This window comes from Vitis riparia, chromosome 14, assembly GCF_004353265.1.
Source record: "Vitis riparia cultivar Riparia Gloire de Montpellier isolate 1030 chromosome 14, EGFV_Vit.rip_1.0, whole genome shotgun sequence".
Classification (NCBI taxonomy): Eukaryota; Viridiplantae; Streptophyta; class Magnoliopsida; order Vitales; family Vitaceae; genus Vitis; species Vitis riparia.
In genome coordinates this window covers 21,794,236-21,821,853 of record NC_048444.1, presented here as the reverse complement: position 1 = coordinate 21,821,853, position 27,618 = coordinate 21,794,236, and the positions used below count along the sequence as shown (strand labels likewise).

Sequence of the window (27,618 nt, the reverse complement as noted above, 5' to 3'; positions counted from 1 at the left end):
GCTTTTCTTTGAAGCCTACAAGGTCATGACATTCTCATTGTCCCTTCTAAGCACTAGTCCTTGCAACCTTTTGAAGAGTGCTTCCACCTCTCTTCTTTCCCTATCATTATTATGTCTTGTGAATATAGGGTTCCAATGACCACTACCTCTAATTGCTCCCATAACTGTGTTACCCAAGCATCTTTAGAGGAGGTTAATGAGTACAAGCTTGGGAAAGCCTTTTCCAAGGAATCCTCTCCACACCACCCAAGGGTGGAGCCAACTAAGGCTTAGTGCCATATGCACCCCCTGAAATTTTGAAAAAAAAAAAAAAAAACATTCATGTATGAGGATTTGAACCTTTGCCCTTTAATATACAAGACAACCTAACTTACCACACAACTATGCAATTGATTTTTGCTCCTCTTTGCCCCCCTGAAAATAAATTATTATTCTTGCGCCCCCCTTCCCTTTCTCCCTTTCAACTTATTTTCTAGCTTCGCCACTGACACCACCTATCCTTCCAAAAATGTGCTCTTCTACCATTCCCCACCATAAAAGTCACCCTTTTACTAAACTTCATCCACCCATTCCTGATGGCCTTCCAAGGACCCACTCCATAACCTTCCTTTGAAGCACCAAAACACCAACCTATCTCTTCCTCCATATTTCGCTTCAATCACCAGTTTCTAGAAAGGCTTATTCTCAAAAGCAAATCTCTAACACCATTTTCTAAGAAGGGCTTTATTCAGCATAGAAGGATTTATGATACCCAAGCCCCCATCCTTCTTCTCCATGCAAACTATAGACCAATTCACTAGATAAGGCCTACTTTGGGGCTCTCCTCCCCCCAAAAAGTCCTTTTGAATCTTTTTTAGCCTTAACCTCACCTTGCAAAGGAATGACAAACAAAGACATGTAGTAGATTGGAAGCCTATAAAGAGTGCTCTTTATCAAAGTCAATCTCCTTCCTTTGGATGAGTATCGCCTCTTCCACAAACTGAGCCACTTCTAAAATCCCTCTTCCACTGCATCCCATTCACGAGGGGATTTAAAAGAGGCTCCTAAAGGGAGGCCCAAATAACAAGTGGGGAAAGAACGCACCTTACACCCCAATACCCTAGCCAAATCTTTAAAATTAGAAACCTTCCCCATTGCAATCAACTTACTTTTATTCAAATTAATCTTTAACTCAAAAACCGCCTCAAACCACATGAAAGCCTAACTCATGACCTCCAAATGCTCTTTACTTGAGTCACAAAAAATTAAGGTATCATCAGCAAATAAAAGATGAGGCACTGTCATGCCTTCACCTCCTCTCCCACTAGCCAAGAAGCCCTTTAGAAAACCTCCTTGCGAAGCCCTCTTCAAAATACACGAAAACGTTTGCATTATCATAATGAAGAGGAAAAAAGAAAGAGGACCTCCTTATCTTAGGCCACTAGAGCTTTGGAAAAAGCCTATTGGGGAAGTGTTAAACAAAATAGAAAAGTGATATGAAGAAATGTAGCACCTCATCCAACTAACCTACTTTACACTAAACCCCATTTTTTCCATGATTACTAACAAGAAACCCCAATTCACATGGTTATAAGTCTTTTCAATTTCCATTTTGCAAATAATCCACCCTTTAAGCTTTTTAGTCTTGAGTCTAAGGCCTCATTTGCTATGAGGACTGTATCCAATATTTGCCTACCTTCAACAAAGGCATGTTGGGAATTCGATATCACTTTCCCCACCACTCTTTTCAATCTATTTCCCAAAACTTTAGCTAGGAGCTTATAAAGACTCCCCATCAAACTAATAGGGTGAAAATCCTTCAAATCATTTTTCCCCCTTTCTTAGGTATGGGTACAATAAAGGTGGAGTTTAAACTTCTATCGAAGTGGCCCAATTCATGAAACTTTGTGAAAAGCCCATTGCTTCATACTTGACTGTATCTTAACAAAATTGCTAACAAGCAAAAGTGAACCTATCTAGTCCAGGGCTTTATCTCCTCTCAAACTAGAGAGAGCTGTGTGGATCTCTTCCTCAGAAAATGCATCCTCAAGGGTCTCCACCTCATCACTGTCCAAAGAGGAAAAGGCAACTAATAATGCTTGGTCTCCAATCCCCTGGCTTTGACAAAATATTCTGAAACACGTTAACTGCCCCTTCCTTTATCTCAACCTCCTCGACAAACTTGCTAACATCCACTATAATAGAAGACAAGAAATTCCCTCTTCTCTAGTCATTAACCATCTTGTGAAAGAACTTTTGAGTTTTTATCATCTTCTTTCAACCACAATTCTCTTGACTTTTGCATCTAAGAGGTCTCTTCTATGCTTGCCCACTTGCTGAAATCCTCCACTACATTTCTTCTAGCCTCGGATTCCTCATAAGAGAGACCACAGTCTCTTTCTTTGGCGTCCTAAAAACCAATCCGACCGAGGACGATGCTTTTATTCATAGAGACATTCCCTATCAACTTTATGTTCCAAACTTTAAGATCTTGCTTTAGAGCCTTTAACTTACTACCAACTCTTGACCAAGTCTTTGAACTCCTCCACTTTTAGCTACATAGTTTTGAAGTGAAAAGCTGTTTTTCTGCCTCTGATCCCTTCTCCGTCTAGTAAAATAGGAGCATGGTCAAATGTGGGTTTAGGGAGCAAACAGTGAAAGAGACCACTGAAATGACTCTCCTAGTCTTCTAAAACTAAGAAATGATCAAGCCTAGAAGAAGACTTATTATTTAAACTGACACACTAAGTGAAGGAGCCCCTTATGAGAAGCAAATCCCTCAACTACAGCTAATCAATTACCTCCAAAAAATGCCTCATTGTCATAGACATTCTCAAACAGTTTCTCCTTTTCCCAGACAATTTGACCACTTTGAAGTCTCCACCAATGCATCAAGGATCATTCCACAAACTCCTTATGTCCCCAAGTTCTGACCAAAGAGCTTCTCGCTTAGCATTATTGACTAGCCCATACATTTCGGAAAACACTCAAATGAAATTATCATCACAATTTTTGAACTGACACAAGATAGAGTGCTCCCCCGTCTCCATCTCCGGAAGCTCCAACACTTTGCTATCCTAAAAGACTAAAATAACCCCTACATGCCCTTTACGGTCCACACTACCCCATTTCAAAAATCTGCCTGTTCTTAGACTTCTCACTACTAGATCCAACATGAACTGGATTATTGTCTCCTACAAACAAACTAGGTCTACCCTTTGTGATCTTAAAAAGGCTTTCACTTCCTTCCTTCCTCTTATCCTCATCATTTATTCCCTTGACATTCCAAGAGAGGATTCTAATTAACATCAGCATACCTCGGAGACTTCCCAACATTTTTTCCACTCCTTTTTCTTGAACCTGAAGACGACCCATAATTAATGGAGCACTCTAGCTTGTGTAATTCTCTCAAATTTAGACCTGAGAAAAGAACTCTTTTTTCCTCCAAGAGCTGAATCTTTGCCCTTTTCTCTACACTCCAGCCTTTGTAGCAGTGTCAAGATTTTGTTCTCGAAGCCCTCCATCGGCAACCCCATGAACTCTCTCAATGAAAGCAATTTTCCAAAAGCATCGTCAAAGAAGGCATCCTCAACTATTCCTTCGTTGACTTCACCACCCACAAAATTCACCAGGTTTGTTGACCTCTCTTCATCTAAGCCATCTAACTGAACAATGTGCAGAGGCCCATGGGTGAAGAAAATCCATATGTACCTACTAGCTTAAATTGCCTAGCCATATGAGATTGTGAAGAAAATCCATGACAGTACCTACTAGCTTAAATTCCCTGGCCATATGTACCTCATATGCGTCCAATGTTAAGCTTGTACCTATTGTCATAGTGAAGAGGTAAGTAGAAGTAGTAGGTATTGTGAACACCTTGACCACCAAGAAGTGAAAAAGAATGATCTAATGATCTACCAACCATACAAAAAAGTTTGGTGAGATGGATGAAGTATGTACCTAACAAATGAGACACCAGATTTAATAATCCAAGTAGGGTAAAGGTTACAAGAGGAAAGAAGAGCATACTTATCATACCCATGGGAGTATCATTTTTACTGGTGGAAGAGTGATGTAGGACAACAACCTTAGGAAGATTTGTGTACAATCAAATAGGTGAATTAGGCTTCAATCCTTTATGATTCAAGAACAGCAACAATGAAATAAACTTGTGCTAGTGGGGAAATGAAAATGAAAAACAGAAAAAACAAGTAGATAAAGAAGAGAGAGGAAACCTAGAATCTCACTAAGGTCTTCTAGAAATCTCATCTAAAAGAAAGTAATGAAGTCTCACTATTATAAATTACAAGGTTTATGAAAAAAAATTCATATTATTCATCATCAATCATTAATCTCATTTTACAACAATGAGCTTTATTTATTGGCTTTAGAAAATCTTGAAAATTGAATAAAACCATGAAAAAGGAAACCTAACCTTATATGATAATAGCAACTTTCTTTCTAGAATTAAAAACTTCAAAACTTCTTATCATAAGAGTTCCTAGTAAAGATGATATTCTAGATTCTGCCCTTAAGGCCAGACTTAAAGTGGTAAAGGATTGATCAAACCATTGGTTTTGAGGGTGTCGGCTTTCTCAAAATCAAAGATATATTAAGTTTGATAATGTTGGCTCCTTCAAGATCAAAGACATCTGCCTTTAGTTCCTCTTGATCAAATTCCTAAGCTAGATTATTTGGAGTACTGATTTCCAACATAAGCTTCCAGTATCTCTTTTGTTATACCATCTGAATTGTACCTCCTCCTCTCATGAGAACTTTCTGTAACAATCTTGGAGGTAAATTTATTTCTTCTATTAGGTACACTGAAAAAAAAAAAAGTGTTGCCACTAGGTACTCTTATCAAAATATGTTGTTTTTGTCATCCTCTTATTTGATTGATTTGATGTTTGATCTTCATCTCCAGCTTGTTTAGACCCCATTAGAAAACTCTTTTCTACTTTCTTTATGAGAGTGCTGCTTTCTGAAAGATCAGGTCATATGAACTCAGTTTCTAAGAGGAATGTCTTGACAAGTGTGCTACATTTGTTGAAGTTCTCATAATCCCCTTTATTCTGCATTGTTGTTGTTGTTTTTCTTTTTTGGCAGTTACATTTGTTTTTAACAGGGAGGAGATTTTTATTTTAGAAAATTGGATTTGAAAGGAGGAGGAAACCTCTGAATAGGAATCACTCAGTGTAGCTATAAAAAGAATGACAAAGAACTAGAGGGAAACCAAAAATCACCCTAGAAACTAGAGAGGAGCGAAGTGATCCCCAGTGCGATGCTCATCTTTGCTTTCTCTCTTCTCCTAGGAATCAACCTCTTGATTTTTTTGTTTCTGTTTTTTTCCCCCCTTATATTTTGATGGGCTGAGAACCCATCTTGTCTCAAAGATCCTTGACAAATGTTTCTGCACTTCGAAGACCATAAATAAGGTTCAGGATCTCCTCCATAAATTAGGCTTGTCCATGAGCCCCATCTCCATGCCTGCACCTAATTATCCATCACTCACCTCATATATAATGTTTCTACACCTCTAAGATCATCCTCTAATTGTGCTTTCTCTAATAATCTGATAATTAGGCGCACCCAGATAAAACCATAATATTAAATTCATTTCTTTCTTGAATCCTCAAGTGTTCTCATTCACCATGTGGTATATGCAGGTGGAAGAGCAAGTCCGGAATAGTGTGATGTTTGATTTGCTATATGTCCATGCTGTTCATCCTTTAGCTACACAAATTATTTATTACTACCATTTTTATCAGAGTTCACCTCCACTTGCAAGAGTTATATGGCCTATTGACATAAATGCCAGGTTGGTTTGTTTAATTTCAGAATGTATAGTCTTTTCTTGTTTGAATGGTTCTTATCAGTGTAGGCAGAGGTTGGTTAATTTTACTAGCTTCATTTATTATTAATTTTTGACAGTGGTGGAATGAATGGATACCTATGGTTATGTGAGAGGAATGGTTGGAGATCAGAATTTCCTTCTTCCATTAGTGGATTGCAAAATATTGAACATAACCAAGTCTTGTAAGTTACCATTTTTGTGCTATTCTTTTTAGGAAGCTTAAGGATCCTTTACTTTCCTGAAGTTTGAGTGTTTATATTTTTGCAGCAATGTTACCTATATTAATCCTCCACATCACAAGCATGTTCCGGAACCTCTCATGGGAGTGGTCATGCCTGAAAAAGTATGTGAACCACCTTCCTTCTTACTCTTAGAATTTCTTGTAATTACAATTTATTTATGGGGAGATATGCGAGGAAATAGGAAACCTGATGCAGTGGTACTTCATCCCTCCCTGTTGATTATAACATTTGGAATAGGTTGCTTGCCATATTCTTTCTTTAGCAAAGTAGATTTCCTTGCTTAACCTTATCAGTTGGTGGCTTTGTATATCTTGTATTTGTGCTATGAGCACTGGTGACCTGCACAGCTTGAATGGCCCAGACTAATCATATACTGGGCCTTTCCTAGGCATATTGGCTATAGGACCTGGCTAGACTGTGATTGGAATTCCTGATCAAATGTGTGCCTGGCTTGGGACTGGAGCATAGACCCAAATCAATCTGACCTAACCTTGCCTAACCTTGCGTTGGTGCTATCTATGAATATACATGATATGTTTTTTCTGCATTTATGCAAAAAGACAGACGAATTGTATCACTCCTTAATCACCTGTTCACAGCCAAGCCTACTTCAGTATAGCAAAAGAAAAATATTGATTAGGGGCTGGTCCATACCCTGACCTTGCATGTTTAGCACTGGGCTTGGTAATACTATTCTAAGCCTGAGGTTTGTGCAAATTCTGAATAATATTTTATATCTTCTCAAAATTGTACAATAGTTCATTTATATACAATGGGAAGCACCTAGGGAAGGAAGGAAGACTTACATCTATAACATTCCAAAATTGCAATAAAAAATCAAGGAGAAAATTTGTGCAAAAGAATAACAAAGAATGATTAAAAAAAAAAAAAAGGGTAAACTAGGAACCTATCTAATTATAGTCAATCAATTGGCCTAGAATCAAGGAAATAAATATGGTTAGAAAATAAAAATCTGAAGGTTCTCAAGCTGGTTCAAAGAAGTCTATCATATCCAACTTGCCTACTAGAGAGTGAAACACTTGTTTTAACAAGCCTTTTGTGGGAACATTTGCTAACTACTCGTGTTATCACAAATAGAATACAAATTAAACCACTCTAATTTTTCCTTGAGGAAGTGTCTTTCAATTTCAATATGTTTAGTTCAATCAAAACTAACAAAAGATTAAGATGGGTGAGAGAGAGAGAGCGAGAGAAGGCGAGAGAGAGTGCGTAGGAGAGTGCGATGGTGAGGAGGGGGAGGAGAGGCCGGCGCCGCGAAGCAGACGAAAGGAGTGCAGCTTCATAGTGGAATCCAAGGCGTTTGAGATTATCGGGGAAGATAGAAAAGGAAAAATCCAGGTTATTATTGTGGAGAAGAAGGGAGGGGTTTCGTCATGGGTGCGTTTGGGAGCGTACAGCCTAGGGTTTTTCCTGGAAGGCCTGAATCTCTGCATAAAGGATGAGAAAGAAGCAAGATGGGGAAGGGAATGGAAGGAGCAGGGCCGAACGTATTCCATGTCGCGAGGAAAAAACAAAGCGGGGGGATTTATTCGGCTAGGGGTCTCTGATCTAGAGAAGAATTGGTTCTGCGTCTTCATCCCGAGAGGCAGAAGGGATAAAAGGGGATGGATGATCATGGCGGAGAAGCTTAACCAGATGGTAGGCTCTTTTGGTAGCAGACCAGAGACCCAGGGAGAAAAGGACATGGGTAAGATTGTTGGGGGGAGATCGTATGCATCAATAGCAAAACGAGCACTGTCGGGTAACCCAAACGCAATCGCAGTGAAGGTGAAAAGGGAGGAATCAATAGAACTACTAAAGAAATTGGAACATTGTGTGGTGGCGAGTAGATTAGACAACTCAGGGGAAGATGGTGACCTTGAGAAGATGGGACAGCGTTGGGCAAAATCGTGGGAGCTTAAGGGTAGCTTAGGGCTGGCTAGGTTGGATAAGGGAAGGGTTTTGCTGGACTTTGAAGACTTGGAAGAGGCCCGTCGTGTGGTATCCTCAGGAAATCGCAGGATAGATGGGATTCAGTTAGGGCTGGATTTTTGGAGTCCAAGGTGTGGATGTTGGACAGAGGAGGATGAGACAGAGGAACTTTGGGTGAGATTATTTGGACTCCCTGTCTCGCTTTGGAGCCCAGAGATCTTGAAGAAGGTGGGGGATGAATGTGGCGGCTTTATCACAGTCGACGACCAAACGAGAACGATGGGCGAGCTCCAGTGGGCTAGAATATTGGTGAAAGGGAGAGGTGAAGCTAGACCGAGTGTCCTGGAAGTTGAAGTGGAGGAGGAGGTCTATGCTGTATCGCTATGGTGGGAATGTCGTCCGGTGATAAGGAGGAGTTGCAGACAAAGTGAAGGTCGTCACAGCAGTGAGGACAGGGATAAGGAGATCCCACGCGCGGAGAAGCGAGTGAGGAAGGGGTGGGTGAGTGGGGGTCTCGAGACCCTGCACCCGTCAGTTGATGGGACGGATGAGCAGAGGATTGGGTCGGGTCGGGTTTCTCAAAGCCCGACTTCCAGATCTTAGGCTCTAAATGGTGCACCACACCTCTTAAGCCCATCTGTCAACCCAAAGCAGTCAAGAGAGGGTGATGGGCTTGGTCTGAAGAGAGGTGTTATGGGCCTGAAGCTGAAAGGTGTAGTTGTTAGCCCAGAAGCAGGCCCGTCTCACAGGAGTGATGAAGTGGGCTGCTCTTCTATAGGCCCAGTGGCGCCAAAAGCCCAGTTACGAAACAACGGTTCTGGGTTAGTTATAAAACAAAGGGAAGGCCCAACCTTTTCAGCAGCCCAAGTCCAAAATAACCCCCAGAAGAAGGATTCTCTGCCGACGGGACCAGCTCCAGGTAATCCTCTGGTGCCAGAGCCTTTTGTTGCACGGGAGACTAAGGATCTGAGGAAATTATATGGAGTGGCTGGGATATCAGAGACGGATAAGGCGCTGAAAGAGGAAGCAATGAGGTATGGAAAGGGATTGTGCTCTTGGGGGAAAAGGGTTTTGGGGACTTCTCTTCTCAATTCTTTTAATTTTGATCGGACTCCCGGGGGGGAGTTTTTCGATCATTCTGGGGACTGGAATGAGAAGGATCGGGAGGATAATTCAATGTGGTTAACGGTGTATGAGGGCTGTAATGAAGGAAGAAATGGAGGTAAGGAACTGGGAGCAAAAATAAGTCACAGTGATACGGGCAAGGGGCTTTTTGGGATAGGAGATATTTGTGATGCCCAAACAGAGAGAGGTGAGCAGGAGGGCAAATGGGAGGAGAGTGGTTTGGCGAAGTTCAGCCAATTTCTGGGCTTTTCCACGGAGGGGTTGGAGAAGGAAATTCTGAATTTCCTGACCAAGATCAGAAAAAGAAGAGAGAAAATCCATAGTAAAGAGCTATTGGAAAAATCTAAGTTTGAAAGGGAGTTAAAAAGATTGGAATGCTCCATTAATTATGAGGGAGGAATTAAACAGAAAGGCTCGGTACAGGGCAAAGGGCGCCAGATTGTGATTGCCCAATGAAGATGAAAATTCTGAGCTGAAATGTGAGGGGAGCAAATGATAGCTCTAAAAGAAAAGTTATTAAGACGTTCATAAGGAACCAGAGGGTGGACGTAATCTGTATTCAGGAGACAAAAATTCAAGCTATGTCGGACAGCATTGCGAGAAGTTTAGGATCCGGAAGATTCCTAGCTTGGAAAGCTGTGAATGCGGAAGGGGCTTCGGGAGGAATTCTGATATGCTGGGATACAAGGACTTTGGGTATTCTAGATTGTGAAGAGGGTCAGTTCACGTTATCTTGCAGATTTCGGAATGTTGAGAATGGGGCTATATGGATTTTTACGGGAGTGTATGAATTGTTTTCCAAAGTGGAAAGGGAGGCATTATGGGATGAGCTTGGGGCGATCAGAGGGCTGTGGGAAGACCCCTGGTGTATAGGGGGGGATTTTAATATTACTCTGTTTCCACGGGAAAGGAGTAGTCAGAGGGGAATAAATTCAGCAATGAGGAAATTTGCTGAAATTGTTGATGAGCTGGGGCTGGTGGACCTTCCCCTTCAGGGGGGTGAATTCACTTGGAATAGGGGACAAAACAATCAGGCATGGGCAAGATTGGACAGGTTCCTAGTATCCCCTAGTTGGATAGATCAATTCAATGGGATTAATCAATGTAGGCTGCCCCGTCCTGTATCCGGCCATTTTCCAATTACGTTAGTTGGGGGGGGGGGGGGGGGGGGGGGATAAGACGGGGCCCGACTCCTTTCAGATTTGAAAATATGTGGCTGAAGGTAGAGGGCTTCAATGATCTAGTTCACAGCTGGTGGCAAGGAATTGAGGTTATGGGCAGTGCTAGTTACAGATTGGCTACTAAGATGAAGGAAATCAAACAGAAATTGAAAGTCTGGAATAGAGAAGTCTTTGGACAGCTGGAGAGCAACAAATCCTTAGCCTTGCAGCAGGTGGAAGTCTGGGATAGGGAGGAAAGTGAAAGAGTTCTGACTGTGGAGGAATCAGAGCTCAAGAAAGAGGCAAAGGATAATTATAGAAAATGGGTGATAATGGAGGAAACGCATTGGAGACAACTTTCTAGGGAAATATGGCTGAAGGAGGGGGATAGAAACACGGGTTTCTTTCATCGCATGGCAAGCGCTCACCGTAGATATAACTCTTTGGAGAGAATTAAGATCAATGGAGTGTGGTTGATGGAGGAGAAGGAAATCGGGGAAGGAATTGCTAATGAGTTTCAAAGTTTGCTTTCAGAAGATGCGGGGTGGAAGGCGGACATAGGGAATCTTCAATTTGACTTGTAGGCTGAGAACGTGGAGAGGCCCTTTACAGAAGATGAAATCCATGCGGCTTTGATGGAGATGAATGGGGATAAAGCCCCCGGTCCGGACGGCTTTACTATGGCATTTTGGCAAAGTTGTTGGGAGTTCATTAAAGAGGAGCTTTTAGAAATGTTCAAAGACTTCTATGATTACAGCTCTTTCCTTAAGAATCTCAACAATACTTTCTTGGTATTGATTCCCAAGAAATGTGGGGCTGAGGATCTTAGAGATTTCAGACCTATCAGTCTCTTGGGGGGGCTTTACAAGTTGTTGGCTAAAGTGCTAGCTAATAGATTGAAGAAAGTAGTAGGCAAGGTGGTGTCCATTTCTCAGAATGCCTTTGTGAGGGGAAGACAAATACTAGATGCCTCTTTAATTGCAAATGAAGTGATAGACACGTGGCAGAAACAAAAAGGAAGGGGTATTATATGCAAATTGGATATAGAGAAAGCCTATGACAGCATCAACTGGAAGTTCTTGATGAAGGTGTTACAAAAGATGGGCTTTGGGTCTAAGTGGGTGGGGTGGATGTGGAGTTGTATATCCTCAGCTAAATTCTCAGTGTTGGTCAATGGAGTGCCTGCAGGTTTCTTCCCTAGCACTAAAGGACTTAGACAAGGGGATCCTTTGTCTCCTTATCTTTTCATTATGGGGATGGAAGTGCTAGATGTTCTTATCAGGAGAGCTGTGGAGGGGGGGGTTTTTATCAGGATGCAACATCAGGGGTGGAAGTGGTCCTCCAATGAACATTTCTCATTTGTTTTTTGCTGACGACACAATTATATTTTGTGAGGCTAGAAAGGATCATCTAACTCACTTAAGTTGGATTTTATTCTGGTTTGAGGCGGCTTCAGGGCTAAGGATCAATTTAGCCAAGAGTGAAATCATCCCAGTTGGAGAGGTGATGGAGTTGGAGGAGTTGGCGGTTGAGCTAGGCTGCAGGGTGGGGGCTTTACCCTCTCAGTACTTGGGTCTCCCTTTAGGGGCTCCAAACAGAGCGCCTTATATATGGGATGGGGTGGAGGAGAGAGTAAGGAGGAGACTAGCTCTTTGGAAACGGCAATATATTTCGAAAGGAGGAAGAGTCACTTTAATAAAAAGTACTTTGGCTAGCATGCCAATCTATCAAATGTCCCTTTTCAGAATGCCTAAGATAGTGGTTAGAAGGATTGAGAAACTACAAAGGGATTTTCTGTGGGGAGGGGGACATATGGAGGGAAAAGTTCATCTGGTTAAGTGGGAGGTGGTTTGTACAGACAAGGATAATGGTGGGCTAGGACTTAGGAAGCTAGCTTTGTTGAACAAAGCTTTGCTTGGAAAGTGGATATGGAGGTATGCCTGTGACAAAGATAATCTGTGGAGACAAGTGATCAAGGTGAAGTATGGGCAGGAGGGTCTTGATTGGAGGCCCAAAAAGGCAAATGGGGCGGTTGGAGTAGGGGTTTGGAAGGAGATTTGGAAAGAATCAGAGTGGTGTTGGGATAACATGACATTCCGAGTAGGGAAAGGCAACATGATCAGATTTTGGACAGATGTGTGGTGTTCAGAAACTTCTTTGTCTCAGTGTTTCCCTCATCTCTTTGGTATGGCTGCGCAAAGGAATTCAACGGTTGAGGAAATGTGGGATCAGAATTTGGGTCAAGGAAATTGGAACCTACACTTTGTGAGGGATTTCAATGATTGGGAGCTGGAGTTGGTTGGGGACTTCCTCCACATTTTGAGGGGTTTCAAACCCTCCTTGGAGGAAGACTCAGTTCTGTGGAGGAAAGGAAAGAGTGATCAGTACAAGGTCAAGGAAGCTTATAGTTTGTTGGCAAAGTCTGATGATATAGGTTTTCCTTCAAGAAGTATTTGGGTGGCAAGGGTGCCAACTAAGGTTGCTTTTTTTGCCTGGGAGGCAACATGGGGGAAGGTGCTAACTTTGGATAATCTTCAAAGAAGAGGATTTCAACTGCCAAACCGTTGCTTCTTGTGTGGCTGTGAGGAAGAAAGTGTAAATCATATCCTTATATATTGTACAGTGGTTAGAGCCTTATGGGATATTGTTTTTGGTTTAGTTGATGTGAAATGGGTTTTTCCAGAAACTGTAAAGGAGGTTTTAGCTAGTTGGAGGGGATCGTTTGTGGGAAAGAAAAGGAAAAAGATATGGGATACCATTCCGTTGTGTATTTTTTGGACGGTGTGGAAGGAGAGGAATAGATTAGCTTTTAGGGGGGGGATTTTAAATGTTCAAAAGTTAAAGAATTTTTTTGTTTGTAATTGTGGAGTTGGGCCAAATTGTATGTAGGAGAGGAGGCGTTCTCCCTTATAGGCTTCTTAGAGTGGATAGCTTCCACTTAGAGGGAGGTGATTCTTTGTCTTTGTTTTTTTAGGCTTAAGTTGCCTTGTATACTTCCTGTATGCTTTGCGGCGTTTTGCCTTTTTAATACATATCCTTACTTATCAAAAAAAAAAAATATATGTTTAGTTCAATCATGTTGAACTATGTTATGAGCAATATTAAGAATTGCCTTGTTGTCATAGTATAGCCTCATAGGATCTATTTTTTCCATCCTCAATTCTGTTAGAAGAATTCTCAACCATAGTAACTTATAAATTCCTTATGTCGTTGCTCTAAACTCAACTTCAACACTTGGCCTAGCTACAACGACTTGCTTTTTGCTTCTCCAAGTCACTAGATTACCTCTAATTAGAGTGCAATACCCTCAAGTAGACCTATCATCAATAGATCTAGCTTAGTCTGCATTTGTGTAAGCCTCTACTCATAGGTGATCATTCTTGGAAAAAAGAATATCTTTCCCATGTGTGCCCTTGAAGTATCTCGAGATGTTAAAAACTACCTCCATATGAGCCTTATTTGGTGAGTACATAAATTGGTATGAGATAAATAAATTAGCTTCCTAACCAATCTTTAGTATCGGCCTTTGTCAATTGGTTTGCTTTCAACATAAACTCCTAGCCTATGGTTTGGCTCAATTGAAGTATCACTTGGTTTGCACCCCATCATGTCAACCTCCTTTAGAAGGCCTAGCAAGTACTTCCTTTGTGATAAAAATATCCCTCTTTGTGGCCTTACAACCTTAACCCCCCCCCCCCCCCCAAAAAAATACCTGATGCCCCAAGATATTTAATCTCAAACTCTTTGGCTATAAGTTGCTTCAAATTTTCCATCTCATGCATATCACTGTCGGTCAAGATGATATCATCTACATATACTATAAGAATAGATATCTTTCCATTCTTAGAATGTTTAAAAAAACATAGTATGGTCATCTTGACTTAGACAGGACCTATATTTGAAAAGAATTGTGTGAATCTTTCAAATCAAGCTTTAGGTGATTGCTTGAGGCCATAGATGGATTTTTTAAGCTTGCAAACCTTTCCATTTCTGTACATCTCTTTAAAATTGGATTAGTGGTCTATATACACTTCTTCCTCCAATTCACCATGCAGATAACAAAGTCTCTTGATAGTCAAAGCCATGAGTTTGTGTGAAACCTTTTGCCACAAATTTTGCCTTGTATCTTTCGATTGATCCATCCGCCCTATACTTCACAATAAACACCCATTTAAATCCAATTGGTCTCTTCTCAGAAGGAACACTCACTAGCTCCCAAGTATGATTTTGTTTCAGGGCTCTCATCTTCTCTTGGATCGCCTCTCTCCACTTTGAAACAACAAGAGCTTCCTATATGGTTTTAAGAATAGACACAATTGAAAGATTAGTAGTAAAGACTTTTAAATCAGTCTATGATGAGAAAGTTGCTTTTAGGGTGTTGTGAACAAGATCTAACACCTTTCCTAAGAGCAATAAACAAATCAAGATCTGAGATTGGAACAATGGGATCAATAAAGCAAGATTCAAAAGAAATAACAAATGGAGTAGGACAAGGTTCAATGCTACATGTGTTTTCTAGAGGCATTATGTTTGGATCAGAAGATTGGCAATTTTTCTTGGACTTATCCCTTCAAGAATACGCTTGCAGCTCAGGGGCTTTTCAATTTCAATTTCCTTTTTCCCCACACCCAATTGATCATCAGTTGAAATTTTTTCGTGGTTAATTTTAGCTATAGGTAAGGTGGAAGATGGTTGTAATGTAGATGCAGGATTAGTACCAAGTCTTGGTGAGACCTCACCAGCCTAAAACTGATCTTCCACACTCTTGCTCTCCCCTTGAAGAGAAGTTCGAGTGAATTGGGGTTTGACTCAAAGGAAGTGAGATCCTAGTAGGAGAAAACTTTTTAGTTGGAAGATGAAAACATATATACCCTTTTTGAGTAGGAGAAGAGCCAAGGAAGACACACTAAAGTGACCTAGGATCAGGCTTAATCATGATTGTGGATATTAACAAATGTTGTGCAACCGAAAACTTTTGGTGGAAGGGCATTGAACAAGCGAGAAGTTAGAAAAATAAGCTTTAGAGAGTTCAAAGGTGTCTTAAAATTGAGGACCCTAGTAGGCATTCTATTGATGAGATAAGAGGCTATGAGAATAGCTTCTCCCCATAAATATTTAGGCACTCTCATGGTGAATAACAAAGTCTGAACAGTATCAAACAAATGACCATTTTTCCTTTCAACTATTCCATTCTTTTTAGGGGTATTAACAAAAAATGTTTGATGAACAATCTCATTCTCACTCAAGTAGGTACCCAAGGGAGAAGAAAAAAATTTCTTTGCCATTATTTTTTTAGAAAAACCTGAAGTTTAGCTCGAAATTTGTTTTGAATCATTCTATGGAAGGTTTAGAACAATATAACTGTTTTAGATTTTTTTTAAGGTAGACCCAACATACATGGGTATGGTCATCTATGAAAGTAAGAAACCACTTAGCTCCCAATACATTTGTCACACATGAAGGACCCTAAATGTCACTATGTACGAGTGAAAAAGGTTGTGGTTGTTTATAGTTTTGGATAGGAAAATGAACGCGATGATGTTTGGGCAATTCACACATTTCACATTGAAAATCAGCAACCTTTTTACTCCTCAATAAAGTTTGGTATAAAACCTTCAAATGTGGAAAACTTGGATGTCCTAATCTTTAATGCCATAATTTGATTTCATTCTCATAGAAGAAAGCGGCACCAACATGAGTAGATTGGGATAAACATCCTGAAACTCTAGATCCTCCTCAAAGTAATAGAGCTCATCTACCTCTCCAATATTGTCAATCTTTTCCCCGTGCATAGGTCCTGAAATTCACAATGAGTAGGAAAAAATTTAGCCACACAATTAAGATCCTTTGTCAAATTTTGCTAATTGAAAGGAGATTGCAAGTTAGCTGAGGAACATGTAACATTGAATTTAGGACTAGGTGTTTAGAAATAGTAATAGAACCCTTTCCACCTTTCTAACAATAGAAGAAAAAGATCTATCGGCAATTTTAATTTTTTGCCTATCTTAACAAGTGAAATAAGTAGAAAACAAACTTGACACGCTAGTCATATGATTAGTTGCCCTGAATCTATGATCCAAGGAATAGAATTTCTTGAGGTGACTTTTAATGCAGTTAAAAAAATTACCTGTTTGGCTAGGTTGGACAACAAAGAAGGGTTAGAAGAAAAATGTACTTATTTATAAACCTATATAGTTGTTCCAACTGTTCTTTGGTAAACAGAATTGTTTCTTGTCTTCTTGGGTTAATGGCAGAATTATTTGTATTTTTCCGCTCACTTTGCCAAGCAAATGCATGTGAAGTAGTAGAAATCAAAGCATAAACCTCTAAAGTGGTGGAATTCTTTGCTAAGAACTTGCCCACGTCCTTGATCCAAATCTAGATTTAAACCAGCTAGAAATTCAAAGATCTTTGACATTCTTCTATTAAATAATTAATCAAGAATAGAGAAATATTAAACTCCTTGATCGGCGATGAAGGCTGAAACCAAACTCAAACTTATGTCTCCAACCAATAGGGTTAACAAAGGAGCCAAAAAATAAAACAGAACGACCTGTAATTTACACTAGCAAAAAAAATAAGAATAAAATAAAAATAAAAATAAACAACCACCAACAAGAGAATATCTGACAATACCCAGAATCTGTAAGACAATATCATGTGCAAATTCTGATCATAATTTTATATTTAAAAAAAAAAAATTGTACAATAGGTCAATGGGAACCACCTAGGAAATGAAGATTTACAGTGATAGCATTCCTAAATTACAACTAGAAATCAAGAAGAAAACGTGTTCAAAAGAATAGCCATAAAAGGTAAAGGTAAACCAGGAACCTAAATATAGTCAGTCAATCAGCTTAGAATCAAGGAAGTAAATCCAGTAGGAAATAAAAATCGGAGGGTTGATTTTCGACAAGGTTGGCGAGGCTCAGGTCATAGTCAGTATATATAATAATAATTATAAAGAAACTTGCTAATCATTGTGGGTGCTATCTCATGCACTATTATTTTGGATGCTATTAGGTAGTTTTATTTTCATGTAGTCATAGTCCACTTTTGCTATTTTATTTGTTTGCAGGTTTTAAGACCTTTCGACATAAAGCCCTTGCCTGTGTTGTGGCATGAGGACAATGGTGGTCGGCGCCAGCAAGGCAGAGAGAGGTAAAATTTTATTTCCACAATTTTCTGTTGCAAATCTGCAGTCTCCCCATCATTGTTACAGTGCTAAAAGTTGCCTCTTTGACTTGAGAGCTTGGGAAATGTGCACCTACCAGACAAAAAGTAAAATATACATCAAGAAGTTTTAATTGGAGATCTTTGGAATCCATCAGGAGAACAAAGTTGGAGCTACTATCGGCCTCCCTTTCCCTTTTTCTCTATGGCTATTAAACACTTTTCGCAATGTTGGAGTATTCACCTTTCCAGTGTACTTCAGCACAAAATTTCAAACTAAAAGTTTGAATTTCATTCAAAAGGATGAATAGCACTATTCGATCTTTGAAAAAAGAAAAAAGAAAAGAAAAATAACTAGTTCACTCTTTCTTTCCTTTCTTTTTTCAGTTCCCTTTTTTTTAGTAATTTTGCCAACTGCAACTCATCTCAAAATATTGCTCTTTCAGGCCACAAGTGCCACGGGCAATATCTGGTCCTCTATTGGGAGAAGCAGCACACCGGCTACTTAAGAACACACTGAATATCAAACCCAACAACACATCTTCTGGAATGTTGTTACAAACACCATATCGTAATATGCCAAGCAATTATGTAGTAAACCGGCCAAGGCCAGCTGGACCCTCTGGGTATGAGAAGGGCTTCAATGGAGACTCAAATTATTACTATGGACATTATGACAACCCCCGAGGTGCACTCAGTATCCCTCGGTTCCCCCCCTCTCCCAACAATATGCAAGGCAACAGGCAGAATTTCAGGGTGCAAGATAGATCAACATTTCAGGACCAGTATCGCAACTCAAGGACAGGAATGTCTGCTTTGACAACAGAGCAGAATTTCAGAGTTCAACATAGACCACCTTATCAAGACCAGTTCTCTGAATTAAGTACGGGAATGTCTACTTTGACTATAGAAGAAGGGGTTAGAACCAGGCAACCTATAGTAAGGCCATCAAGGATGCCAAGTGCAGCAGACACACTGAACACTAATAACCAGTTTGTACAGAACAAAAGTCCTCCAGCACCACCCTCAAAGTGGATAGAGAGACATGCAACTGGAAATGCTGGAATGAATGTTAGACAACAGGACAATGTGTCAGCTGGAACATATGAGAAACCTATAAAAAAGGTTTATCAGGTTAAGATGCAACACATGCAGGATTCATCTGATCCTGGATCCCAGCAGTGATTCTTGTGGCTTTTCTTGAATCTGGCTGTCTCTATGATTAGAGCAGATGTTTCCAGAGGACATGCCTGACACTTGTTGGGGCCTGCCATGCACAGCATCCCAAAACTTGACGATGTGGTTGTGAGCACAGCCTCAGCTTTAATTTTCTTTTGCACCAAGGTTGACACGTAGCTGTTTGGCATGCCAGGCTACATTGGAGATGGATTTCTTGTGTAGAATATGTGCAAGTCCTGCATGATTTTGCATATTTTGGAGGGAGGAAAGTGCTACAAGGACACTCATTTCTGGTGGGTTGATATAGTGAGATGTAAAATAGACACCTGAGTTGCAGTTGGGTTAAGGAGCATACAAAACATTGTCATTGTATTCTTTTAGGATGTTTTTAAATCACAGTTTCACCGGGACAAAACAACAGCAGATGTAACAATTTTTTTCTTCTTTCTGGAGATGTAACCCACACAGAACTTTCTGTTTATGGGCATCAACTTGTACTTGGAAAATATTATTTTCTTTACAATTTCCTCAAATTAAATCATGACTCGGAAAGAGTTTATAAATCTCTGACAATGAAATGGTAATGTGGAATCTGGTGAGAGGGCTGGTTGCAGGCTGTATGACTCAAAAGATAACTCGGTTTTGAGTTGGCTCTTGTTTGTGGTTGCTGATGAGTATTATGTTCTCATGCCTGCTGCCCTTCGGGTTCATTGTCCATTTCTTGCAAGCTGTTCTGAGTTCTTATAATATGCCTTTTTTTTGCAGCCCATTCTGTTTGCTACATTATTGTTCTTCTCTTTTTGTCTTTTTGAAACTTTCAGGATTCCGTCTCCCTGCTTCTTTGCAAAAGAACATTTGTGAAGCATAGCAAATTTGATTGTGCTTTGGGGTTTCTCATTTGCTTGGAATAGGTTTCTAAAGCCATTGATGCCAGAAAGTTAATTCACCATTGAGCTATGCCTCAGTGGTATTCAAATGCTTCTTGGAAGAGGCTCCACGGTCGTGGTTGAAATTAAAGTTCTTTGTTTAAACTTGCTGGAACATATTTTCTGCAACTTAAGGCAACAATTCCTGCATTTCAGTGACGTTCATACCTCAGGAACCCTTTCAGTTTTCTTGTTCCAATAGAGAGGAAATGAAGAGCAAAGGTGCCTGAAATAAGTCCGATATTAGATATTCTTCTAGACAATCGTGTGGCTGATTCCAACGAGAGACTATTTTGTGTGGTGTTAAAACTTGTTGGACCTGGATCATAACCATACACAGTGCAGCAGACTGTAGACACGTATCAGAAAAAGATATCGAGCAGAACGATGAGCCTTCTCCAAGACTAGAACCCCATCAATAAGTTAACCAGAAGTCAAGGGGTATCATCAAACTAAACTAACGTGGCCATAGGACGTTGGTAGAACAATGAGCCTTTTACTGCGGATACCTGATTCATGATATTAGTTCCTTTGCTTTAGGACTTTATTACCATTCAGGTAAAACTCATCCATGCTACAGTCCCTGGTTTACCTCCCCTCTATCACACCCTTCCCATCTACCTCACTTTTCTCAACTGGACCTCCCCCTCCCTTCTTTGTTCTGATCAGATGATAAAGACTTGGATGCAATGTGTTTAAAAGTCTTTCAGAATTCACAGTAGGTAATAAAGACGAGTTGATTGCATAGCAGCCATGAATATCAAAATCCCTGATTAGCAATACATTGAAGACCTGCTCAGAAACTAGGGATGGAGAAAGGGTACGATGGAAAGGATCAAAACCCCACAATCACAACCATGAGAAGAAGCAATTTGAAGGCCAAGACCCATTTGGACTTCTGTACAAGCAGGCAAATAATGCACTGGAATGAAGCCACCATGTCCGCATTCAGTAAATCAATAATTCCATGCTGGATTAAAGAGAGTAAAATTGTCAAGCATGTGCATGATTAGATTGAATAATGGTGCTAAGCATGTCAACAACCATCTGATTGTATAACCATTAGCTTGCATAGATTGTTGATGGCTTCCAAAATATGTACTCTCTCATGCATGATGGCTCATCATGCCACTAGGAGCCTTTTTTTTCATTTCCATTTGTTTTATCCCTTTCTTTCTTTGTGAATACTGAATTCTGCCCACTCCATACCATCCTGCCAAGACCATTATGGTTACCATTTAATTAAGAGAATCCTTTAACCATGATGCTTCCATCATTATTCTCAAATATCATTTTGGTTATTTTAACCCAACCTTGAATTTTTGCATCTATACATAACCAACTTTAATCATATTTCATGAACTATATCGATTAATCCTAACCGAACTTGAATCTGCCATCACTTTTCCTCTTGCATGACTCTAATTCCATGGATGAAGACCTTTTATGGGTAATTAATTCTAGAAGTTAAAAATCATGGGCCGATGAACCTTACCAGAATTACAACAAATAGGCTTACTATGGAGAGCTAGTCCATTACTTGAATAGGCTCATATGAGATCCCGACAAAAGCATTATTCCCTTTGGCAACCTAGTCTTACCAAAATCATGATTTCTTGGTTCACTTCCTTGAGGTTGTCTGATAATACTGTGTTTGAAAACAAATTCAATAAAGCTACTGAGCCTGACATGGTTTGAGAACCGTTGATAACACAAGGGATGGCTTAGGAAAAAGGAGGTATTTTGGTTCTATAAATTCTATGAAATTGACCTCAAATAAAACTCAAATTTTGGAAAGTGCCAAACTCTTGACCTTAATTGTCTCATTAAATATAAGAGGGAATAGACTATCAAATTAAGCTGAAGCCCATAGAGTTCTACACTCCCTTTGGTAGTATGATACAACACATCAATAAGATTAGAAACCACTGACCACGAGTTTGCCTTTTCTCTTTACTTGGTTTAGTTATTTTTAGTTCAATCCCAGCAAATCAATGGAGCAAGAACACAATATTGTCATTTTTACTGCTATTTGCTGAAAGATAGTTTTGTTTACTTAACCAGAGTAGGGGAAAACAGTTCAATGAAATTGTAGGGAGAGAATTTTGAAGCAAATGGTTTCAAAAACAGCATGGTATGATAACATATGGAATGTAATCTTAATAAAACTGGGAGTACAAAATAGGTAATGGTTAAGAATGATGACCAGAAACATCTAGCAGCCATTTTGACCATCTAGGTTCCCATCTAGGTTCAAACATATGTAAGGATGGAGAGATTTGAAAAGAGGTTGCAATGCATCGAATGGGAAGGATGTTTGCCCCTAAAGGGTCATTGGAAACGCCACTGACCAAATTCAAGGGAAAGTTCCACAAGATATTGCAAACACAAGCCATATTTTAAAGTATGAATCATCAAGAGGAGTAACAATGACAAGGTCATATTTGACTTGCAGATGTTTAGATGGATGAATCTCAACAGAAAAAAGGGACTGGAAAGGAATAGTTTGAGCCCTTCCTATAAAACTTTGTTGAGCTAAATAAAGCAATTTCCAACTACATTCCATAGTATAGCACTTTCCCTTCTATTATTCAATAGAATAATGAATTTTGGACAGAAAATTGGGAAACTTCCACAGTTTGTAAGTCTATAGTGCCAAAACTGAAGATTGACTACTTCCTATAGTATTGAGAACTCCATTCCACATATCACCATGACATAGATATTCAATAGAAATCATAATATGCTATTTCAAATCATCCAATTTAACCTGAAATTCTTCTATTTTCACATATCACAAATATATTTCTAATACACATACAAATAAGTACAGGGAGGGCCTATTATTGCAAAAAGTAACCAGACAAGAACAACACAAAGAAAAAGAGCAAGCTTCCATATATAAGCACAGCCTTTTGCCCAGAAGTCAGTGTATTACCACCCAATCCAAACTGCTGATTCTGTGCAAACCCCGCAATCTCCACACTCTTGCTCTCAAAGAAGCTCCTGGCCGCCCCGCACGTCGGGCACCGCCAGTCATCGGGCAATTTGTCGAATTGCAGCCCTGGTGGTATAGGGTAGGATGGGTCACCAGCAGCCTCATCATACTTATACCCACAAGACCGGCATTCATAAATTCCGGTGTTCAACACCGCGAACTTCTCTTCCAGACGGCGTTTGTCGAAATTCTCAGGCTCCTGGGGAGGAGAATCCGAGGTGGGTGTTGATGAATCAGGCTGTTCTGAGGTGGGTTTGTCTTCTTTGGAGACATCAACGGACCTTGAAGAGAACTGGGGCTTTGGGGGTTTGTGAAGAGCTGAAATGGAGGGAATTTTGGGGAGATGAGGAGGAAATGTGAGATGGGGTTTGGGCTTTGGAGGGGATGGTTGAGGGAGAGTGGTGGAGAGGTGGAAGGAGAAGGCGGGTCTTGTGGTTGCACAAGCCATCTTTCTAAGGACACTGAAAAGGGAAAATCAAAGGGCTTTTGATGGGGAGCTTTGGGTGGAGGAGAGAGAGAGGAAATGGGATCATCGATGGCATAGCAAAGCATATGCTGTTGTTGTGATGAAAGGGAGAGTTGGATAAGGTGTGTGGGATTGTTGATTTTTCTTGGATTTGTTGTCTTTGATGATGAGTCATGCCATGTAGCCAACAACCCATGTCTCATATGAAGTTACCTCAGCAACGTTGTGTGTATAAACTACCACATACTCCTTTCCAATTTGCTTATATTAGAAGAAAGAGAAAATAAGGTAAACCTGATCGAAGATGTAGAAGGGAGTTTTCAGAATCTAGTTGCAACAAACAATGACGAATCCTAGATCCAACAATCAAAATGAACATCCAAAACCCTATAAATTAAAAATTGATTTTTTTTTTTTTAAATATCGTGGAAGGTTTAATTGATTCAATTTGGAAGAAGCACTTGTTGCAGAGAATTGGATGATGAGTGGGTCTCTAGCTTTGCAAAGAAGATAAGAAGTGGATGATGAATAGATCTCTACCTTTACAAAGAAGATAAACATCAAGAACAAGATAAAAGGGTAAAATAGTAATTTAGGTTATTTTATATTATCAGATAGGTTTAATGAATCAGAATACCACCTACTTTTAATGAATCCAAATCCGACTCATAAGTTGGATTTGATTTCTGCCGAAATAATTTTTTATTTCATTTCCGTCTTCTTAACATTTATCCAAACATAGGAATAAGGGAGAAAAGGAATGAGATGTCTATTCCCACTCCCTATTCCCATGTACCAAACACCCCCTAAAGTAATTTTCTTTCCTGATGAACAAATATTTTTAGGGTCACTCCGGGCACATAGGCCAAAATAACCTTCAAATTGTAAAAATTATTGGTGCAAGACCAACATCCTTTCCTATTAGCTTCCTCCGAGCGAACGACGTGTGTACCTACAACAACTTGTGCTTGAATGACACGTCTCTCCAAAGCTTAAGTTAATATTTGAAATGGACAAATAATAGCTTTTTTAGTTTTTTAGGGAGTTTATTTCATCTTTTAATGCTATATCTATTCTCTTATTTCCCATACAACTCATTCTATTTTGCAAATTAAGGATTATTTTGCTTTTTTTAATCAAATATTCCATATTTGTATTTATCAATAAACTTTGATACTATTGAAACATGGGCAAGAGAAATATACACTGATGAATAAACTTCAATATTATTAAATTAATATTGAAACAAATATATAACTTAATCAAAGAGACAATAAATATATAACAAATTAACTAAGGCCTCGATGCAATGACATAACCCGCACCCTTCCTTACCTCAGTCGAGGTTGGTTTAAATTGCATTGTCGTTGTTCTCTATTTTTTAAACTCTTTAAGAGTTCTAACTAATATTTTCAAAATCAGGTCACTCATTAAATAAAAAAAATTATCAATTTATAATTCAATGATTAGACCAATGATTGAACTGTAATCAAACCAATAACATCACAAATATATAATTTATCTTTTATTAAATTTAAAATAATTATAAAAAATTAAATATGTATAGAGAAACTTAAAATCAATAATATTTATTTTTCACATTTAATATTTTTAGATTAAATAATAGATAAATATAAATATGAAGATATATATTGGAAATGGGAAGAAAATTATATTATTTAATTTTATTTACTTGTTAAATATCATATTCTTTTATCATTTTCAAAGATATTAAATTATTCTACTTATATTATTTTCAAATTTATTATTATATAAACCATCATGATAAGTTTAGCTATTATCTTGCAATTGTCAACAAAACCTACACCCGCCCTAGCAGTTGCACTGTCCCTTCTCTTAGTAATTCATAAGATGTCATCCCACATCGCAAACTAATGGAGAAAAAGCAGCCTTTAATGTGTAAACTTGGAATAGGCTCTAGTCGATTTATCTACGTATATCTGATTAAGTATATTATCATCTTGGCTTGATCTTGAATGTGAAACAAAATTTCAATCATTGTTTAAAACATTTTTTAATCATTCAAAGAATTATTTGCTTCAAGTATTTTGAATCTTTAATGGACTTGTTTGCTTCATGCATTTTGAATCATTAAAGAATTTTCATATATCTAGCTATGGATCTCCACAAATATATTGTAGCTACATCATAAAAAATCTATCAAGTCTTTTAAGAATTATCAACCATATGATTGAGTCATTGCAAGAAGTAATATGCAAAATATTTTTCCTTCGTTTCAATTATACTTCTGTATAATAACTCATTTGTATCTAATAGTTTTTCCATCTTCACGCATCAAGCTTCTGATCCATTTACATCCAGTGAATTATATCTTTAGGTTCACTTGTATCCAATTTATATTTTTAAGCATCGGATTTCGGGTCTTAATATTTCTATAGCTAAGTTTAGTTTTGTCTTAATCGCTTTATTCTACTTTGGTCAATTAATTATATGTCAACATTCTTTTTCAATTCATGATTAAGAATATTTATTGAGGGATATTTGAGAAGAAGATTCAAAATTTTATTTTCTTCATATTTTCTAGCCATATAATATTATCATTTCAACGTAAAAATCATTAAAATAAAATAAAATAAAGAAATCTCTTCAATATGCTTTTAATATAAAAAGTTGAAGGAAACATGTTTATATTGAGAAAGGACTTTAGCATGAGAAGTGTGTTATTATAAAAGTAAAAATAATAATAATAATAATAAAGAAAACTACTAAGACAACGAAATTCATAGAAAGTAAACTCTAAAATTATCTATTTCTAATAATCATAGCCTTAATTCCACCGTAATGATTAAGTGAATGCTTTTTCAAAGTCAAGTCAAATAAGATATTCCAAAAATATAGTTAATCTTTAGAAACATAAAGTGACTTCGTATCCTTTACAAAGCAAATAAAAAAATAAAAAGGCTTTTAAGGAAATTCACTATACATTACTACCCTTGGATCCAAATGAATCCTAAAGTTTTAATATTTCTTTGAAATTGCAATATAGGGTTGGCCTAACCTAGCCAATCAACTTGTATAACGTGTTGATTGATTGAGGCGAAGATGATTGTTATATTCCAATTGGTCTACCTTTATGTCAATCAATTGACCATTCTTTTATGACTAATTTATCAACTTTCAATATTTACTTTCTCCTCTTTCAAACTTTTGAACAGTCAAAACCAATTTGAAATTTAGTATGTCCCAAATAATTCTTCAAAAATTAGAATATGTTTGATAGTATTTATCTTCAAAGGTTTCTTAGTGGAATCATTTATCAAATATTTAATTTTTTTTAAGTGTTCTCTAAATTTTATTAAATGTCTAATTTTTCTTCAAAAATACTTTTGAAGTTAAAAGTATTTTCTAAAAATATCGTAAAACAAACTTTTATTCTTTTAAGTTGTGATATAACCCTCTAAATATCAAATTAGCAAGACTACTATTTTCATTTTTCACTTTTTTTTGTTAGTGTACTTCTATGAGTGGAAGATAAGAAATAATACAATTAAGGCTATGTTTAGTTTCTGAAAAAAAATTGAGGGAAAAAAAATAAAAAAGAAAAGTAGAATGAAAGAAAGCATGAAGGAAAATAAAAAATTGATTTAAAATCGATAAATTATTTTTATATATTACTTCAAATTTATTTTTTATTTATTTTAAATCTTTGATATAAAGATTAAATAGATTGAAAATACATAAGTTTTTAACTTATTTTAATCAGATTTTATTTTCCATAATACAATTAAATATGAAAAAAATCATTTTTCTTAATTTTTTTTTCTTTTTTTATTTATACCTTCTAGAATAAAATATAATATAGAGGAAGATATTTTGAACTCTAATGGGTCATAAATGAAATGAGAACAAAATTTTCCTCTCTCACTTATCCTTTTTGATTTGATGACTATAAACTTTTTCCCTACTCATTTTCTATGGGATGCAACCTAACATGGGAAATGTAGATGTACACCAATTGTTTCTCTATATGCTCCCCCATTTTTTCTTTATTTATTTTTAAAAAATTTAAATAGATTTTTGCCCACACACACACACATAAGAACTCTACATGCAATTCTTTTTTTCCTTCTTTCCAACCTTCTCTTCTCTTACCTTCCATGTTCCTAATCTCAAGTTCCTCCATTTTTCCTAGTTGAAATTAAGGGGAATTTTTTTATTTTTTTATTTTTTTTATTTTATTTTTGTAAATTTAAGCAAGGAAGGTGAGATAAGGAAGATGGGAAGGAAATAATGGTGGGGAGGATAAGAGGGTGCAAGAGAAGAAGAGGAATAACTAAAAGTAGGAATAAGGTCTTTTGACACGAAAGAAAAAGGTAGGATAAGAATTTTGCATACTAATTTTAATTTCAAATAAATAAATTAAAAAAAAGGAAGGGAAATATAAAAAAATAAAGAGGGATTTATATACAAATTTCCCCATTTAACACTATGTTTTAACACCAAACCACGATGTTGACCTTAGCCGAGTCCAAACACTATTCAACATAATTGGGCCAACCAACCCAATGTTCATTAAGCCCACTTTTCTCAGGACTCACAAGC

The 27,618-nt window shown here is 38.0% G+C and overlaps 2 protein-coding genes across 2 annotated transcripts in view; one reads left to right on the top strand and one right to left on the bottom strand.

Moving 5' to 3' along the window:
• LOC117930125 (5'-3' exoribonuclease 4) overlaps positions 1-19,260 on the top strand; it is an 81,543-nt gene extending 62,283 nt beyond the window's left edge. The window contains exons 18-22 of the mRNA XM_034850597.1: positions 5,646-5,797; positions 5,911-6,015; positions 6,101-6,176; positions 17,371-17,453; positions 17,912-19,260. Coding sequence (XP_034706488.1) covers positions 5,646-5,797; positions 5,911-6,015; positions 6,101-6,176; positions 17,371-17,453; positions 17,912-18,650 — 1,155 coding nt within the window. The 3' untranslated portion in view covers positions 18,651-19,260. The remainder of the gene's footprint in view (positions 1-5,645; positions 5,798-5,910; positions 6,016-6,100; positions 6,177-17,370; positions 17,454-17,911) is intronic.
• Positions 19,261-22,276: 3,016 nt separating this feature from the next.
• On the bottom strand, positions 22,277-23,150 carry LOC117930126 (rubredoxin). The gene has a single exon (XM_034850598.1). The coding sequence runs from the start codon at positions 23,014-23,016 to the stop codon at positions 22,414-22,416; it is 603 nt and encodes a 200-aa protein (XP_034706489.1). The 5' UTR covers positions 23,017-23,150; the 3' UTR covers positions 22,277-22,413.
• Between the last annotated feature and the right edge of the window lie 4,468 nt (positions 23,151-27,618).